Source organism: Ciconia boyciana, chromosome 3, assembly GCF_034638445.1.
Source record: "Ciconia boyciana chromosome 3, ASM3463844v1, whole genome shotgun sequence".
NCBI lineage: Eukaryota > Metazoa > Chordata > Aves > Ciconiiformes > Ciconiidae > Ciconia > Ciconia boyciana.
In genome coordinates this window covers 69,398,145-69,414,715 of record NC_132936.1, presented here as the reverse complement: position 1 = coordinate 69,414,715, position 16,571 = coordinate 69,398,145, and the positions used below count along the sequence as shown (strand labels likewise).

The window sequence follows — 16,571 nt, the reverse complement described above, 5'->3', positions numbered from 1 at the left end:
CTCGCGCCGGGCCCTGTCACCGCTCCCGCGCTGCCCGGCGGGCCCGCTCCGCCCCCTCCCGCCGGGGCGGCTCGCAAGGCATACTGGGGCTTGTAGTCCTTCTCGCCGGCCTCCCGCCTCCGGGACCGCTTCGCGGAAGCGGGGCAGCGAAACTACAACTCCCAGCGGGAGGAGGGGCGTGCCCCTGGGCGTCCGGGTCTGAGCCTGCACGGGGAGGGAGGCTGGTCCCGCTAGGTCGGGCCGCGTGGGCGGGGCTTCTCTTTCCCTGTCGCTCACCCGCACAACTCGTTCGCCTCGGGCCCGGCAGCTGCAGCAGGGGACGACGGGGCCGCCGCCGCCGTCCGGGGCTGACGGCAGACATCGCTCGCGGCGCGTGCCTGTGTGCGCGCGCGTGCCGGGGGCGGCGCGCGGTTGGTTGCGTGGGCCGGGGGACGCGAGGGCTGAGCGGGCGCCCCGCGCGGGCGGGGAGGCGGCGGGAGCAGGGCTCCAGCGCAGGCACCCGCCGCCCGGCTCGCTCCCCTGCGCCTCCAGCCCGCCCGGCGGGCGGCTACCTGCGGAGGCGGCGATGGGGAAGAGTTAGCGCTGTCGCCGCGCTCCAGCGGCCGGAGAGAGGGCTGGGCCGGGCCGGGCCGGCGGCGCGGCGTCCCCGCCGGGGGTGGTGCGGGGGACCTGCCTGCCCTCTCGCCGGGAGCCGACTGACTGGCCGCGGCGGGGGGTGCGCGCCTGTGTGGTCCCGTCCCTCACCGCCTCCCCCCGCTCCTCCCGCGGGCGGCCGCCGCTGCGGTGGTTACCGCCTCCCCCTGAAGATGAAGAGGTGGCAGCTGCTGCTTCTGGGTCTGGCTGCTGGGGAGAAACCGGGATAGAGGCTCCAGAAAAAAGGGGGGAGAGAAAGTCGCCGCTCTCCGGCTCGCGGGGCGGGGGAGCGGGGCGTTTTTCTCACCTTGCTCTGGGCAAAAGCCCAGCAAAACTAGGGACGCCGCCGGGAAGCCGCTCCTCTGCGCCGAGGGAAGGGGGCAGGATGCGGGGGGGGCTCCGGCACTGCCGCGGGCCGTGGGCGAGAGCCTGCGGCGCGGCGGCGTGCGACCGCCCGCGGCGGCGCTGAGGCGGAGGGCGAGGATGGTGAAAGGAGGGAGAAGTCCCGGCAGAGATCTCCCACCGGCGGCGAAGCCTCCCTCTCCTCTCCCTCCCCAAACGCCCCTTCCGCACGGCCGCCCGCCCCGCGGGGCTGAGGCGCTGGGGAGCATGAGGCGGCGGCGGGGACCTGTTGTGTAGGGGGAGGCGGGGGTTAAGCGCGGCGGCGGCGCCGCGCGGGGCGTGAGGCGGGGGAGCGGTTCGGCGGGGAGGGAGGATGAGGACCTGCTCCCGAGGCGCTGGTGTCTGTCGGGGACCGGCCCTGCCCCGGGCTGCCTCGGGAGAGCCCCCTTCGGTGGAGTCGTGACAGGGGAGAAGGGCCCGCGGGGAGCCCTGCGCCCCCAGCTCTGCGCGGAGCGGCGGCCGCTTCCCGCTGAATTGCAGCTTCAGGAAGAAGAGCGCCTGAAGTGTTTCTTGGAAGCTGGAGTTGCAGCCTGGTTTCTTTCTTGCCTTTTTTTTTTTTTTTCCCCTCCTCTGAATGATTTGTTACGCCTGTCTCTTGAGGGAACGTTTTAGGAATGGTCATTTTTAGCAGTGAAATCTGCTGCGCAAAGGAGGATTATAACAAATCTCCATGAATGATAGACTCGATTGCTAAACCTTGTCTTGATCAGCCTTCTGACCCTCGGAGAGATCTCTCAGGGTGCGCGTGGGAAGGAAAAAAAACCCTCCCATTTGAAAATAAACTTGAAAAAAAAGACTAAATTTTTTTGGACAGCCTAACTGCTTTATAATTACTTTTTTTTTGGTCTTGTTTTGTCATAAGTTGTTTTAAAAAGGATTGTTCTACATGATTGTTTTGTAACTGGTGGAGGAAGGAAGGAAGGATCCCTCTCAAGTGTTTCTGATATGACAGCTTTGGTTTCTGAAGAGTTAACTGGTGTTTGCATGATACACCTATTGCTAGTCTGGTAGCAGACTTTCCATCTTTTTATTTTATTTTTTTATTAACTGGGGCTGGTGGAGAGGGTTATCTTGGTCAGAAGAATATTTGCACATAATATATATTGTATATATTTTTGGTGGGGTTCTCCCCACATTTTACTGTCTCTTGATGACTCCTGGAGGTGGTAGTGGGCCCATGAAAGACTGTGAATACAGTCAGATCAGCACACACAGCTCTTCGTCTCCCATGGAGTCTCCCCATAAGAAAAAGAAATCAGCTCCCAAGAGAAAATGGGAGGTTTTTCCTGGAAGAAACAAATTCTTCTGCAATGGGAGGATCATGATGGCTCGACAGACTGGAGTCTTCTACCTGACTCTTGTTCTCATCTTGGTCACCAGTGGACTCTTCTTTGCATTTGAGTAAGTGACATTAAAGTCTTCATATCTTCCTTCTCTTCCTCTAGTTATTTATTTTCTGGCTGAAAGCAAAGTAAACATGTTTATCCAGATGTCATAGAGAATGCTGACTGAATTCAGCTAATGTTGGTTTATATAATTGAAAATATGATCTGATAAGATGCAGGGGGACGCATGATCCTGTTTTGGTTATTGTGCTCTGTGGAAAACTGATGTTTGAAGGTTAAGGTTGTAGTGCTTTTATACCACAGGTTTCCAGCTCTTGGTGATGTTGGGATGGTCAGGAAATGATGCAGCTTCTTGTCTGTCAGTTACTCTGCTGAGAATCAAAACTAGCAAGTGCAAAAATATGACCCTTTGTCGCAGAACTGAATGCAAGAAAAGCAGTATCTTTCATTAGTTTATGAATTAGGCCTTTTTTTTCCTCTTGAAGTCGTTTAGTAGCTTGTAGATGAGAATTCCAAGTTAGGAAAAAAAAAAGAGCTGTACAATTTTGCATGTACCTAGCTTTCCACCACTAGGTAACAGCATTACTTTCTGTTTGTGATGATAACTTGTATGTGAGTTTGGTCTTAGTTTAAGCTTTGTTTGTTCTGGAGTTTTGGATTTTTTTTAAGCAGGCTTCTGGTGTCCTCCTAGGGCTTTTTTCTGTGTTGCTCTGAATCTTCAGGAGTCCTTTTCATCTATATAAAGTGAACACACAGTGACAGCAAATCAACTATACTGATTTTTGCACTTATGTTGGAGTGGTTAAATTAACTATGCATGACAATAAAGAATTAGGCACTTGATATGAACAATAAAGTTCAACTTTTATTTACTTATTTTTATTAAAGCACTGAGTACAAAGGTGCTCACACTGCTAAAACACTTGCTATAGTAATAATTCTTTTTAAAGAGTTAATGCTACTTTACCTGTTTTAAACTATTGTAGCTTGATTTGTGGTTTGTGGCAGGAAAAAATTCTTCAAAATACGTATACAGCTCTTACTATTTTCTTGAATAGGAACTATTATTTATAAGTAAGCTTCAGCACTGCCTTCAGAAATTCTGTTTTCTTTGCTAAGTGACACAGTTGAACAACAAAGGTTGTTACTTTTATTACTTGGAGGCTTCAAGGAAGAAGATAGTGACATTAGCAAACCCTAAATTGTACCAGTTAAATGTAGACCATCTTAACATAGTGGTAGCAGTAAAGAAGGTAAAAATGCTCAGCAGGTAACCAGTGGCTAAACAGATATGTGAGCTCAGCAGATGAATTGTCTTTAGTGGGCTCCAGATTACTTCAGAGGGATTTAATAATTGTAAATCTTCTGCAGACGTTGTGAAGCTGCCTGAATATCCTTTGAGTAGTTGAAATAACGCAGTCGATGGTATCCATGTACTGCAAGTGTGTTTACTTTCCCGGTTTTAACGAGGTATTAAAGGTGTAACCTGATAGTATTGCATCAGGACTGGGTGCTACTCTATTCTGTTTGCCATGATTAGGCCTAGTTTTGGAAACCTTTTCTGTGTGGGCTGACACTTGCATCTGTGTGCGGTCTCATCACCTTCATCAGAGCCTCTGAAGGCAAGCGCTGGGCTTCCTGCAAATACCAGAATGTAAATGTAGGATCAAACCCGTATTGTTTTATAATCATGATTGTAAAACTTACTTATTAAGCCACCATTTACAGTTTATTTATACGTTTTAACACTTTGATCCTTCAGAGATAAGTGTTCTCTGCAGCTGCATGATTCAGAACCGCTAAAGCGGGATGAGCTGCTAGCTGTTCATCACCTTCTGATTTCATTACTACCGTGAGTTATGTGCTCTACCAGAGTTGAACACTACAACTTCTATCATGTCTTTGAGCTTATTTGCAGTGTAACTGTATGTGATGGACAACATTTTTAGTCAAGCTACAGCATTTTGATATATAATTGGTGCTTATTCTAACCGGAAGTCTTGAAGCAGTGAAAATCTTTGGCTTTATTTAACTATATAAATTCTATGTGTGTGTGTACTGGTCTTCAGTCATTCTTGTATCACTTGCACTTGCCTTTTAAGGAAAATCAAAGTAGAGATTGGCAATGATATTTCATTTTTATAATAATAAGGTAGACTTTGGTCTTTAAAAAGCACTTGCACTGGAAAATTATTACTCATCCTCTGAAGGCTAATTAAAAAACAAACCTTAAGACTATGAGAATGGTGTTCAGCATGTTTGTGATGTTTGAACTGCAGAAGATTGTTATATTACAAAGAGGGGAGTCTCTTTGATTAAATGTTGTTACTTTGAAGCAGTTTCTAATTGCATGTCTTCGTAGTAGTCTGAAGTTACTATTTATTGATCAGTTGATAACATCTTGAGTTGTTAGATTGTCACTTCCATTATTTGGCTGATTTGGTTATGATGCTCCTCATTAACAAGCTATTTACAGAATATGACAGAAATGTGTTTCAGTCCTTTGTGTACACATGGGGCGAAGTGATTTTTAAATGGGCATGTGCCTTGTGTGTCTGAACGGTAAGGTCAAACTGTCATTGAAGAGGAAGATACGCTGTATGTTCTTGGAATTGTTTGGTCTTTTTGCTACAATTGAAATAAATGATTTTGTTCTCTTTGGTTTTGGAAACTAGAAAATAGGTACTCATGTTCCAAGTCATTCCCCGGTTGAAGGCAGTGAAGAGGGGGAGTAAGAAAGAGATGACTTTGACAGCTAATTCCTGGGAAAGCACTGTGCTAACATAGACACTTGTCCTTTATCCTTTTGGCTTTGTTTTTCCCTCTAACATGATTTTTTCCCCCCTTCCTTTTATTTTACTCTTGACACCCATTCATCCAGAGCTGTATCTCACATGCTGTGGAATCCTCTCCAGGGGAGAAATACATTTCTGTGAATCAACAAATCCTAGCTCTCCAAAAGCAAACATATGTCACACTTCTTGACCTGTATAGCTTTTGACATTGAACCATGCCTTTGTAATCTTTGTTTCTTGCTTCTTTCTTTTTATGCTTCTTTGCTTTTTCCTGTGTACTTTTTCCAGCTCCTACTTTTGGCTGGTTTTATTCCTTTCTCTCTGTTGACTGTTATCTCTCATATACTCCAAGTACATCAGCACTTCTTCCTTTTATCATTTCACTGTTCTTTTTCATTTTCAAAGAGGTAAGCCAGAATTTGCTTAAAAGAAAAACAACAAACCATAAGCTTTCAAGCAGGTGAAGTATTTATAATTCCTGCCTCCCTCCCCTTCCGAAGGAAGAGAATACAAATAACAAGCAGTTTTATTTCTGTAACTTGTCTATTAAATGTAACATGAATTACTGCAAGCACTGTTGGGTCCCAAGAGGGATGCTGTGCTTGAGGTATTCTTAAAAATGATGCCTATTTTAAAATGCTCAAGATGAGGCACCAGAAATTACTTAATATGTCTTTAAAATTTGGGTATGTTATTTTATCTTGGAAATATATTTCCTAACTCTAACCTTGTGAAATTTAGCTGTTGTTTTTTTTTCTTGCAAATTTGGCTTTGTGTTGAACTTCCTTTTTTTCCTTTGCCTTGCCCCATTACATAGACATACATTATTTTTTTTTAAACTATTCAGTGCTCATGTAAAAGTAGATGCATGAAAAACTTGGAAAACAAATTCTTTTCCCCAGAGCAAAGATAGCATCCATAACTGAAGGGCAGATCTCACTGCTGTACCTAGCCAGTTCAACCACTGTATTTACATATATGTAAAGTGCTTTATTGGTGCAATAGAGAGGCAAAACTAAGGCACTTCATACTTTCTGCTTTTATTCAGTTAGATATACATACTCAAAAGAGGAAAGAACCCTTTATGCCTATGGTCATTTGGGGGTACTGTTTTTGTAGGTTACAGGAAAGAAAAATGGAGGCTGAACAACATATTTAGCACAGTAGGATGCGTAAAACAGACATCTTGTTGTTAAATGGCAAGTCTTGTACGGATGCACAAGCTTCACGAGTTCCAGAGTGGCAGTAGACGAGCTTGGCTGCTTTGCTACTGTGAGTTTAACACTGCCCCTGTCTGCCAGCTCACTTCCTTCTTGAACCTCACTGCGCAGGTAGCAGGAGGGAACATGTCTGCACCTGAGCTTCTTCAGTTCAGGCAGGCAAATTCCCATAAAAGGTGGGTTTAAGTGAAGATGCTGACTGAACTGAATTGACTCAGGCACAGTCATGTTTTCTTCTGTCAACTCAGTTGCAGGGTGAGTAGCTCTGGAAGAAGGTTGGAGCAGATGGTAGGATGCCGGAAGGGCTGAACCAGTGCAGCTCTTTTCTTTGTAAACGTGAGTCAGAGCCCTATCGCTTCTGATACAATTTGACACTTGCACTGATTCAACAAACTGGAGATTATTTTTTTTTTGAGCCAGTTAAAACTTGATTTTTGTGAGCATTTGTGTAATTGCACTGTCTTTCAAAAGATGGATGTTGGGAAGTTATTTAAACAGAGACTGTTTATGTGCATATGTGTGTACAAATCATTGCTTTATATCTGCTCTTGCACTTGCTGGCAACCTGCTCCATGCCTCCCACTTTGAAAACCAGTGTGACTGGAGGACATTCATGAGTCACACTTTCTGATGCAGTGTAGCTTGTTCAATATTGAACTTCTATAGCGCACGCTATGGCAAAGTGGTGTAACTTGCTGCTCACTGTGACAAGCCTCTATGTGTAAACACTGATGTCAGTAAGCTGAGCATTTTCACTGTGGTATCAACAATCATCTTCATCTTATGGCGAATGTTTTCTGCTCTTGCAAGAGCTGGATTCTTAGTGTAAGGTCATATTCCAAGTAGGTGGAATGTTCTTCATCTAATAAACTCCTTTATCTTTCTTCCTCTGCTCTTAAGATGAGTATGTTACTTGCATCTTTTGATGACCATGTCCTTAAACTACAAGTTCCTTAGAAGGAATTGCTACCAATCTGACTTCAGCTGTTAAAGGCTGCTATAAACTTGTGGGGCATTTCCTGCTGAAGATGTCAAAATGCTGAAGATGTCAAAATTTTAAAGCAAAAATCATGGTATATAAACTAAAACGATTGTTTAACAGAGAACTGCATCCTTTTCTACATGGAAGGCAGTAGCCGCCTAATAGTGCATGGTGGTGTAGGCGAATGCAGTGTTGAGTAGGTGGTTTTTTCCCCCAGTGTTTAAAAAAAAACAACAAACCTCATTAAAATTAAACCAGAGCAATATTTCTGTTTCCTCTTTTGCCATATTACACATCTCTGATAACTTAGTGAAAAAGACATGGGATATAGTAAGTCTAATCTTTAGGGTTCACTTTTTGTACTGAGATTATATAGGCATACCAAATGATGTGGCAAATTCCTGAGGGATGGTATGCATTCCAACCAGATGTTGTTTATTCTTTGCACTTAAATTACTCTGGAAATGTTAACTGTCAGAACCAAATATCTTTCAGGTACAAAATATATCTAATACTTTTTTCCTTGACAAGGGACTTCCCTTTCCTTGGTCACAAAAAAGTTTACTTAATTCATCTCTTCTAATTTTCCCAGTGATCTGTGCAAGTATGTCTGCTGAAGTTTCTCCCTGGCCAAAAGGGAATAGTTTTGTATTACCCTATCTTAAAGTAGCACTTCACTGAGCAGGTACATCAGTTTAAACTTTTAAACCTGCTTTGAATTAATTATATAAACTGAAATCCTTTTACCCAGAAACAAACTAATAGCATTTGATGTTAGGTCATGCACCTCTACTTTTCAAGGCTAGGTCTATTTATGTGGAAATAGATCATGATTAAATACTTCATTTTTCAGACTAAAATTCTGTGAGGATAACAGAAGGAGGACCTCTCTTGTTTCTGGAAACTGTACCTTCTTTAGTTCCCCTGAAACTGCAGAAACTTTTTAGGGTTTTGTAACACTAGCTCCTTTTCCAAAATAAATGTTAAACAGCTTTTTTTTCCAAGGGTGGGTTTTTGGTGCTGTTTTTTGGTTTTGGTTTTTTTGGTTGTTTGGGGTTTTTTTTGTATTCAGCTTAGTTGATGGCCTTTATCTACTGTTTCACGGAGAAGACAAGTTTTGAACATAGTTTTTGGTCTTTTAATTTACTCCTTTCTCACCTATAGTTCTACTTATATTTCCACCTTTTCTTTGTAGAGGTGGAAGGAAATGAAAATAGGGAGTATAACGGTGTAAGAAGTGATGGTGGGTTCTCAGATATCATGTCCTCTCTGGACCGTGAGGAAATCACTGTGTAGCTTTGGACCATCGATACACGTGTGTCTTGAGAGTGAAATGTGAATGTTTGTGGTCTCCTTTGCCTGATGTCACCTCAACCCTTTGGAGAAAGAGGGGAAATTCCCTCACAGCCTGCTGGGGGGTGGTTTTCTGCTCTCATCATAACTCAGCATGATTATTGTAGATTGGTGTAAATTCTCACCTGGGATATTTGATATCCCTTCCAGAGTGGGGAGAAAAGGTAATTTCAAAAGTTTGGTTGAATAGAATAGACTATTTCAGTTGGAAGGGACCTACAACGATCATCTAGTCCAACTGCCTGACCAATTCAGGGCTGACCAAAAGTTAAAGCATGTTATTAAGGGCATTGTCCAAATGCCTCTTAAACCCTGACAGGCTTGGGGCATCAACCACCTCTCTAGGAAGCCTGTTCCAGTGTTTGACCACCCTCTTGGTAAAGGAATGCTTCCTCATGTCTAGTCTAAACCTTCCCTGGCACAGCTTTGAACCATTCCCACGTGTCCTGTCACTGGATACCAGGGAGAAGAGCTCAGCACCTCCCTTGCCACTTCCCCTCCTCAGGAAGCTGCAGAGAGCAATGAGGTTGCCCCTCAGCCTCCTCTTCTCCAAACTAGACAAGCCCAAAGTCCTCAGCCACTCCTCATAGGACATGCCTTCCAGCCCTTTCACCAGCTTTGTTGCCCTCCTCTGGACACATTCAAGGACCTTCACATCCTTCTTAAATTGTGGGGCCCAGACCTGCACACAGTACTCAAGGCGAGGCCGCACCAACGCTGAATACAGGGGGATAATCCCCTCTTTTGACTGGCTGGTTTTACTGTGTTTGATGCAGCCCAGGACGCGGTTTGCCCTCTTGGCAGGGCACACTGCTGACTCCTATTGAGCCTGCTGTCAACCAGCACCCCCAGATGCCTTTCTGCTGGGCTGCTCTCCAGCCACTCCTCTCCCAGTTTATACTTGTGCCTGGCGTTACTCTGTCCTAGGTGCAGGATCCAGTTATTCTTACCTACATAAATGTCTTCAAATATTTACGAATGCTGATGGATAATACTTCTGTACATCTTCAGCCTCCAGAATGTGAGGTTAGACTTGTAATTTTGTGACAGTTTGGTAAAATCTATCTTAATTTATGACTCAAAAGTTTGAGGTTACTATTGTTGATATAATCTGTATAGTATGCCAGTTTTGTTTTGTCTTTCCCTGAGTAGGTACTGTTGCCCCTTTACCTGAATGGATGTGTGCCAAAGCTATAAAATGTATCTTCTGGACACTAGTGTAGGGAGCGTCATGTTAAATAGATTTAAACTATTGAAAAACTAATTTCTATTAGTTCTTCTTGGAAGTCTGACATTGCCATGTGACCTTCTCTGAGACTCTTCTCACATCAACCCTGCAGAAATTTTCATACCTTGTTTGAAGGAAAGATGGTTTTTCTTTTTTTTTTTTTTGGGGGGGGGGGGAATGGAAAAAGTATTTTGTTAAAAACATCTGGGCTTATTTGTAGATTCAGTAGAAACTGAAATGCTGAAATTTGAACTGGACATTAAAATATAAATTCTCTTTTAACAACTAAGTTGTACCTTTTAAGTAGTTAAAACCAACAACAAACCAAAACCTTTTATACTGCCTTTCTAATGGAAAGGGTCTCTCCATTCTAGTGCAGCATTAAACTGTTAGTTGTAACATTCAAATGTGAACTAATTAATGAGAAAGTGAAGATGACTGCAGAAGAGGAGAGAGCTGAGAATATTTTTAACTTTCTAAGCTGCATAATTGTTTCAAAATAGTCCAGTCAAAAAATCTACTGGCTTAAAATACTGGGACATTTTGAAAAATTGCTTAAAGTTTTATAGCAACTTTATCTAGGAAATTTTTTGTTATCCCAATTGATGCTTCTTCTAAGTGAGGCTGTAGTAGCTGATGATCATTTAAGTTCCAGGCTGCCAGTAAAGGTTTGTATGTGTCAGCGCTGCTCGTCTTTCATTTGGCAAAGCTGATGGAAAAGGGGAAAAATCCCCTGAAGTCAGCTGGAACTACCAAAGTTTGTTAAACTTCATATAATTACAGCCATTTTTTTTCAGAACTTAATACAAAGACTGTAGAGTGGTTAAACTTTTTACAAACTAAAGAAACAGACTAAAATCAAGAAATGAAGATGAAGTCTGTGTAATAGCCAAAAATAAAATTCTGTTCATATTTCTCACAGTGCAGAAGTATTAAATGTTACTAACATAAAATGTACTTAGGGAAGGAGGCTGAAGCATTTTGGAGTTTTAGTTTTGTGTAACACGCCCTGTCTCTTATCCTGTTGTATGTGTTCATATGCGAAATCCTGTTCATACTGCAGTTACTAGGCGAAGGGGGCTTTGTATTTGTGAAGCCCAACCATGGGCTTTCTGCAGTGTGCGTTAGTGGAGAGCTTACCCAACTGCATTCCAGAACTTTAGCTACTAAGTTGACAGTGTGCTGTAGTGCTATATGATTATTCAGCTTCTGTATCCCTGATCACTTCCTTTTCATCTGTGTCTGTAGGATTTATTCATGTTACTGTGGGATGGTGGCTAATGAGGTCTTACATAATGAGCTTGGCTAATGAGATCTTGGCTGTTTTTGTTTTATGTTTTTCCACTCCTGCCATCCCTTTAAGTTGCTTACTGCAATAAATACTGGCAGCGTGAGTTTATTGTGGTGAATATGCAGTCAGTTCAGCTTTTTCATTAAATTTTACTCTTATTTTTTAAAAAAATATTTTACAAAACAGAGATTAAATAGAATACTGAGAATTAAATTGAAAACTGAGAACCTGAACTCAGAGTTAAGATGTACATAAAATCTGCAGTTTGTGAATTTCGTGTTACAGTTTAAGTGCAAGATAACACGGTTACATTGTCTGCATTGAGTGAATGTATGAAATAACTTCGTGGGTTTTAGTATACGTTTCTTATACATATGATCAATATATGTTAGTTCTTAAGAGCAGGGAACAGATATACTGTAATTTGTTATTATTTTAGCATAAACATTCAGTATATTACTAGAAGTTATGAATGTAGATTAAAAAACATTGGCAGGGATCAGAAGCTTTTTCCCCCGCTAGGAAAAGGAGTACTAATACAAAACTTTTGTTTCTGATTGTGATAAAATTTATGTACCCTCTTTTCTGAGTTGTCTGGATATCAGGAAATTGCAGTCCTGGTCTTGTGTGTTCAGTACACTTGTTAGATATCCCACTGGTTATGAATGCCATGTTTCAGGGTAGAAGCAAGTGTCGGACCAGCCTGTACTTAAATTTTGCTGGCATGCTTGTTTGTGCTCATGGTGTGGGTTTTCATGGCGCAGCTATCTATGCATGTTCCTTAGTAAATACTGTTTTATTGGCAAAAAGGGCTTTCTAGTGTTGAATTATAATGTGGAAGAGTTATAATTTTTCCTAATTTGGAACTACGTAAGGCAGTTAAAAGCACTAAGAAGAAAAGTAAAAGCTAGAATAGTGGTGACTTCTCTCTATCAGTGTTGCAACTCTGTAATAAACTTGCTTCTTGTGAATGTGGTTTGTTTAAAGCTGAAGCTCATAATGCTTCTACAAAGTGAAAAAATACAGCTTTTAAGATACCTTTATCATTCAACATGATTTGAACTCTTTCCAGGGCTGGACAGGCATCAGGTGGGAAACAGCCAAGTAAACGTCGTCATTAGTCTGAGTAAACTGGTACATGAAATGTGTTGTATGGTGTGGTAGAGAAGATTGAAGTGCACTGTGTAAAGAGCATAGTCACTTTTGGTTTGCCTCAGTGAATTAGCCTGGAGAAGAGAAGGCTCAGGGGGGATCTTATGAAAGTAAGTACTGGACTGGGGAGGGGTGTAAAAAAAGGGGGGGGGGGGGGGGGAGGAGCCCTGGAGTCATCTTAGTGGTGTCCAATGACAGGACAAGATGCAATGGACACAAAATTAAATACCGTTTAAACATAAGAAAAAAGTGTTGGGGTTTTTTTGTTGTTGGCTTTTTTTGTTTGCCTATTTGGTTTGGGTTTTTTTTTTTTGCTGTGAGGATGACTGAACACTGGCACATGTTGCCCAGAGAGGCTATGGACATACTGAAAACCAACCAGATGTAGACCTGAGCAGTCTCCTTTAGCTGACCCTGCTTTGAGGGGGGTTGGACTCGATGATCTCCAGAGGTCCCATCCCACCTCAGCCATTCTGTGTTATCTGTGAAAATCTGAGAACTTCTTCCCATAAGACAGCAAAAGGTATATCTAGTGAGATAATTTTGATCTTGTTTTAATGACCCATTTATTACATGCATATTTCATGAGAAATTCAGTTTTATGTACTCTTAGGATCTAAACCTAAAGTCTCAGTCCAACAAAACTTAAAAATCTGCAAGTGAAATAGCCATAGCTGTTCTTTCTGTCCCCTCTTCTCTTTTCTCACGTTTCAATATGGCTTTCTCAGTTCAAAGTGCATTTTCCAAGACTTCTTGGAGGTTCTTTTCCTGTTTTCTTTCACTTACCTGCTGTTCCTCACCAAGCTTTGCCTTCTACTATCCATGTGGCTTTTGCTAAATTATAGTTAATATTTTATTTTCTTATCATGTAAACAACAGCATGAAGTTTAAATAAAATCAATTTCATCCAGAAGAATGTCTCTGTATACAGTTGTTCCAGTAGTGTGATGTGTTCATCAATTTGTCTGTGTCTCACTTGAATTTTGTGAACTTTTCTCTCCTTGCATCTAATCTTCCTAGCCACTTGTTCACTTTTAATAGACTAAGAGCACTGTTGCTGTAGAAGGGATGGGGAGGCAGTAAAGATGCAGTTGAAAGACTTAATTTTCCCCTTTCTGTAGTCATAAGGGATGTGGGTACAATTTTTTCCTGTGATCTACATTGTATTTGCCTGTATCATTGTGCAGGTATGTAAAATCACAGGGTCTGTCTCCCAGTGCTTGAGTCAGGTCAAAAAGTTGTTCAGATCCTGCAGGTTCAGCTTCCTCCTTGAGCCTGCTACTTGACCATACTAGCTTCAGACCTACTCTTGTACCTTAATAGATAGCATGTTCCAGCTTCTGGACTCCTAGACATAAAGGATGAAATGGTTTGTCCGAAAAGCTGCTAAAGCTAGTTTTATTATCTTTGGAGAAGGGAAAGCAACCTAGATATGTTAGATTAATCCAAACTCCCTTTAAACATTGATTTGCTTAAAAAAAAAAGAAGTGCAAGTAATTCCAGTAGGGCAGGTGTCCAGAGGAGAAAGCTTAAATGAAACAGAGCGTACTTTGAGTGAAATATATCTGAATCTCTATGTCCTATAGGAGCTATCACTGCTAAGTTTCTATGAGGCTGGTGGAAGCCAAAGGGGCACTTCCCCATACTACATATTAAAAGGACTGCTTTTCAGAGTGAACTTCATGCCTGTAGACCTGCCTGCTTTTTCTGAGGGGACAGGGGTTGGATTCTTACTGCTCATAAATTCAAACAAAACTTTAGAGTATTTCATAGAAGCATCCCAGTTTCCTTTCTGTTTAGCAGGCTCAGTTCCAGTGAGATGAATCTGATGGTCGTAGGCTGCTGAAAAGAATGGACCCCCCTTATGGGGGTTGGACCAGATGACCTTTAAAGGTCCCTTCCAACCCAAACTATTACATGATTCTATGATTCCCTTCTCCCAGGCTTCAGATATTACTTCTTTTGTCTGGCTTTGCTGTTTTCCCTACCGAATGGTGAACCACTTCAGGGAGTTCCCTTCCTGCAGAAAGCTTATCCTTCCCTTCTGCCCTCACAAAGAAAAACTTTCTGCTGCTTTAGATCCCTGAGCTGAATCCCTGAAAATTCAGAAAAATGTTATCACTAGTGCAAAAAAGGAAGTGAGGAAGTGAGACGGAAGAGATCATTGGATCATCTTAGCTATGATTCAAAATTGTATCTCAGCTTGAGGAAACTTGTTGTTATGTAGTCTTGGTTCGTTGTTTGGCATCTGTGAGGGCACAGACAGAACACCTTTGGGCTTACCTGAATTACTATTTAGTTGCTTAATGAGAAACTTCTTAACCATATTTTATTTCTGAAGTAACTGGATTGTAGTTTACAGAACTTGAACTGCAGCATATTTCAAATAACACATTATTAGGTGCTCCTTAGTTGTTCATGTCTTTTATTCTGTAATTTTTTTTTTTAAGACACTATACCCAATTCTGTAACACAACACAGGGGCAGTAACTGAAGCAATTCTTTTTCCTGCATCCTTGCCTGTGTAGTCTCTGTTCCCCATATCCAGACTGCAGAGCCAATGTATTGTATTGCATTTGATAGCAGAGCCTATGGAAAAGCTGCATGAATGATTCTTCACCTTCGTTTGTATAAAAACAGCTGAGTTAGCTCAAGATATGCTAAACTGAACCAGGAAAGGAGTATTCTGAGTCCTTGCCATTTCTCCCACGCTTCAGCTGAGATAGAAAACAACCCAGGTAAATTACCTGTTTCTTCACAGTCCCATTCAGCTGCCTACTTGGGTGTTATTTTGTGGTGTGTGTTTGTTTGGTATTGTAAATGTTGAAAGTTTCAGCTTAGGAGGATGAAGGAAGAATCATAAGGCAGTTAATGGAAAATTGAACAGCCTGCATGCAAGAGGCAGTTGGAGTGGATGTGTCTGTTCACAGTGCAGTAAAAGAATTGGCCTTTAAAATGATTTTGTTAAATAAGACACCTAAAGCTAATCAGAGCAGAAGGAATTGTCTATACAGCAGAAGACAGGGAAGAAGTTGTGGACTGAAATCTGACAGAGATTAATCTAATTCAATATAAGACCTTGAAAGGATAATCATTCTTTTACAAGACACTAAGCTCAGAAGGCTCTCTTCTCTTTACCTTGAGCTGTGGAGGCTCTGAGACTTCTCATCACTGATGTGAGTGTTCATCTTCAGAGTAAAATATGTTTTTTTCTTATAATGTAATGAAGCCCAGAACTTTTTAGGATCATGCTGCACTGTGTATTGTTTTTTAATGCTAGTCCCTGGAAGCCAGAATCTCGTTTCCAGTACTTGAGTATATCATAAGAAGTGTGCTGTGGGCAGAAGGACATTTCAGGGGAAAGCATATAAAGATTAGGTGGGATAAAATAATTTTGCTTTTTTACTCAGCTTATACTCAAGAGGAGTTTGGGAAATATGCAATTGGCTATGAATGTGAAAATCAAAACAGTCTGATATGAGAAAAACAACTGACATGCTTAGATCCCAGCAAGTGAAACTGTTGTGGGCTGACATCCAGCTTGATTGAAAGGTAAACTTGCCCTTCCCAATGCACATACCTTTCTATTATCGCATCCTAGAAAACTTTAACCAACAGTTAAAGTTGCTAAATGATAGTCTGGAGGTGCAGTATTACCCAATGGTTGACTGTTCTTGGCAAAAGGAAGTTCATTTTCTGTTCTGAAAGTTTTTTTTTTTTTAGACAGTTGTTGGCACTAGCCCTTGCTGTTGCAACAAAGAAATGACATTTGTGAAAAGAGAACATAGGTTCATTGCTTCTTATTTCAATACAAAAGAAGCAACATTTATTGCAAAGGTAATTCACTGTTATTGAAATAACACTGTCACTGAAATAAGCTTTTAATTTGAGCTTTATTACAAGTATTCTTTCTGACTGCAACATAAAGATCAAAGATTTAGGGAGCGTGCAACTTGTCACGGAAGTTGATCCCTACAGATAAGAGTTGCATAGTTATGTTATTCATCCAGAATAAGTGCATCCCTAGGCCAGCGATGCTTGCCTTCATATTCTGAGTGATGAAAAGACTGACAGTTTTGGAAGATTGTTCAATGCATGCAGAAGAGTTGGGGCAGGGTGGGAGGAATAAGGACTGGGGAGGAACTGAAATATCTGCTGTAGTATTGCTT

The 16,571-nt window shown here is 42.0% G+C and overlaps 1 protein-coding gene across 5 annotated transcripts in view; it reads left to right on the top strand.

Moving 5' to 3' along the window:
• The first annotated feature begins 245 nt into the window (after positions 1-245).
• ZDHHC14 (zDHHC palmitoyltransferase 14) overlaps positions 246-16,571 on the top strand; it is a 112,558-nt gene continuing 96,232 nt past the window's right edge. Inside the window, exon 1 of one of the 5 annotated variants that reach the window (XM_072856042.1) lies at positions 246-2,436. In XM_072856042.1, coding sequence (XP_072712143.1) covers positions 2,186-2,436 — 251 coding nt within the window. In that variant the 5' untranslated portion in view covers positions 246-2,185. The remainder of the gene's footprint in view (positions 2,437-16,571) is intronic. The other 4 variants (XM_072856043.1, XM_072856044.1, XM_072856046.1 and 1 more) reach the window with 4 other exon arrangements.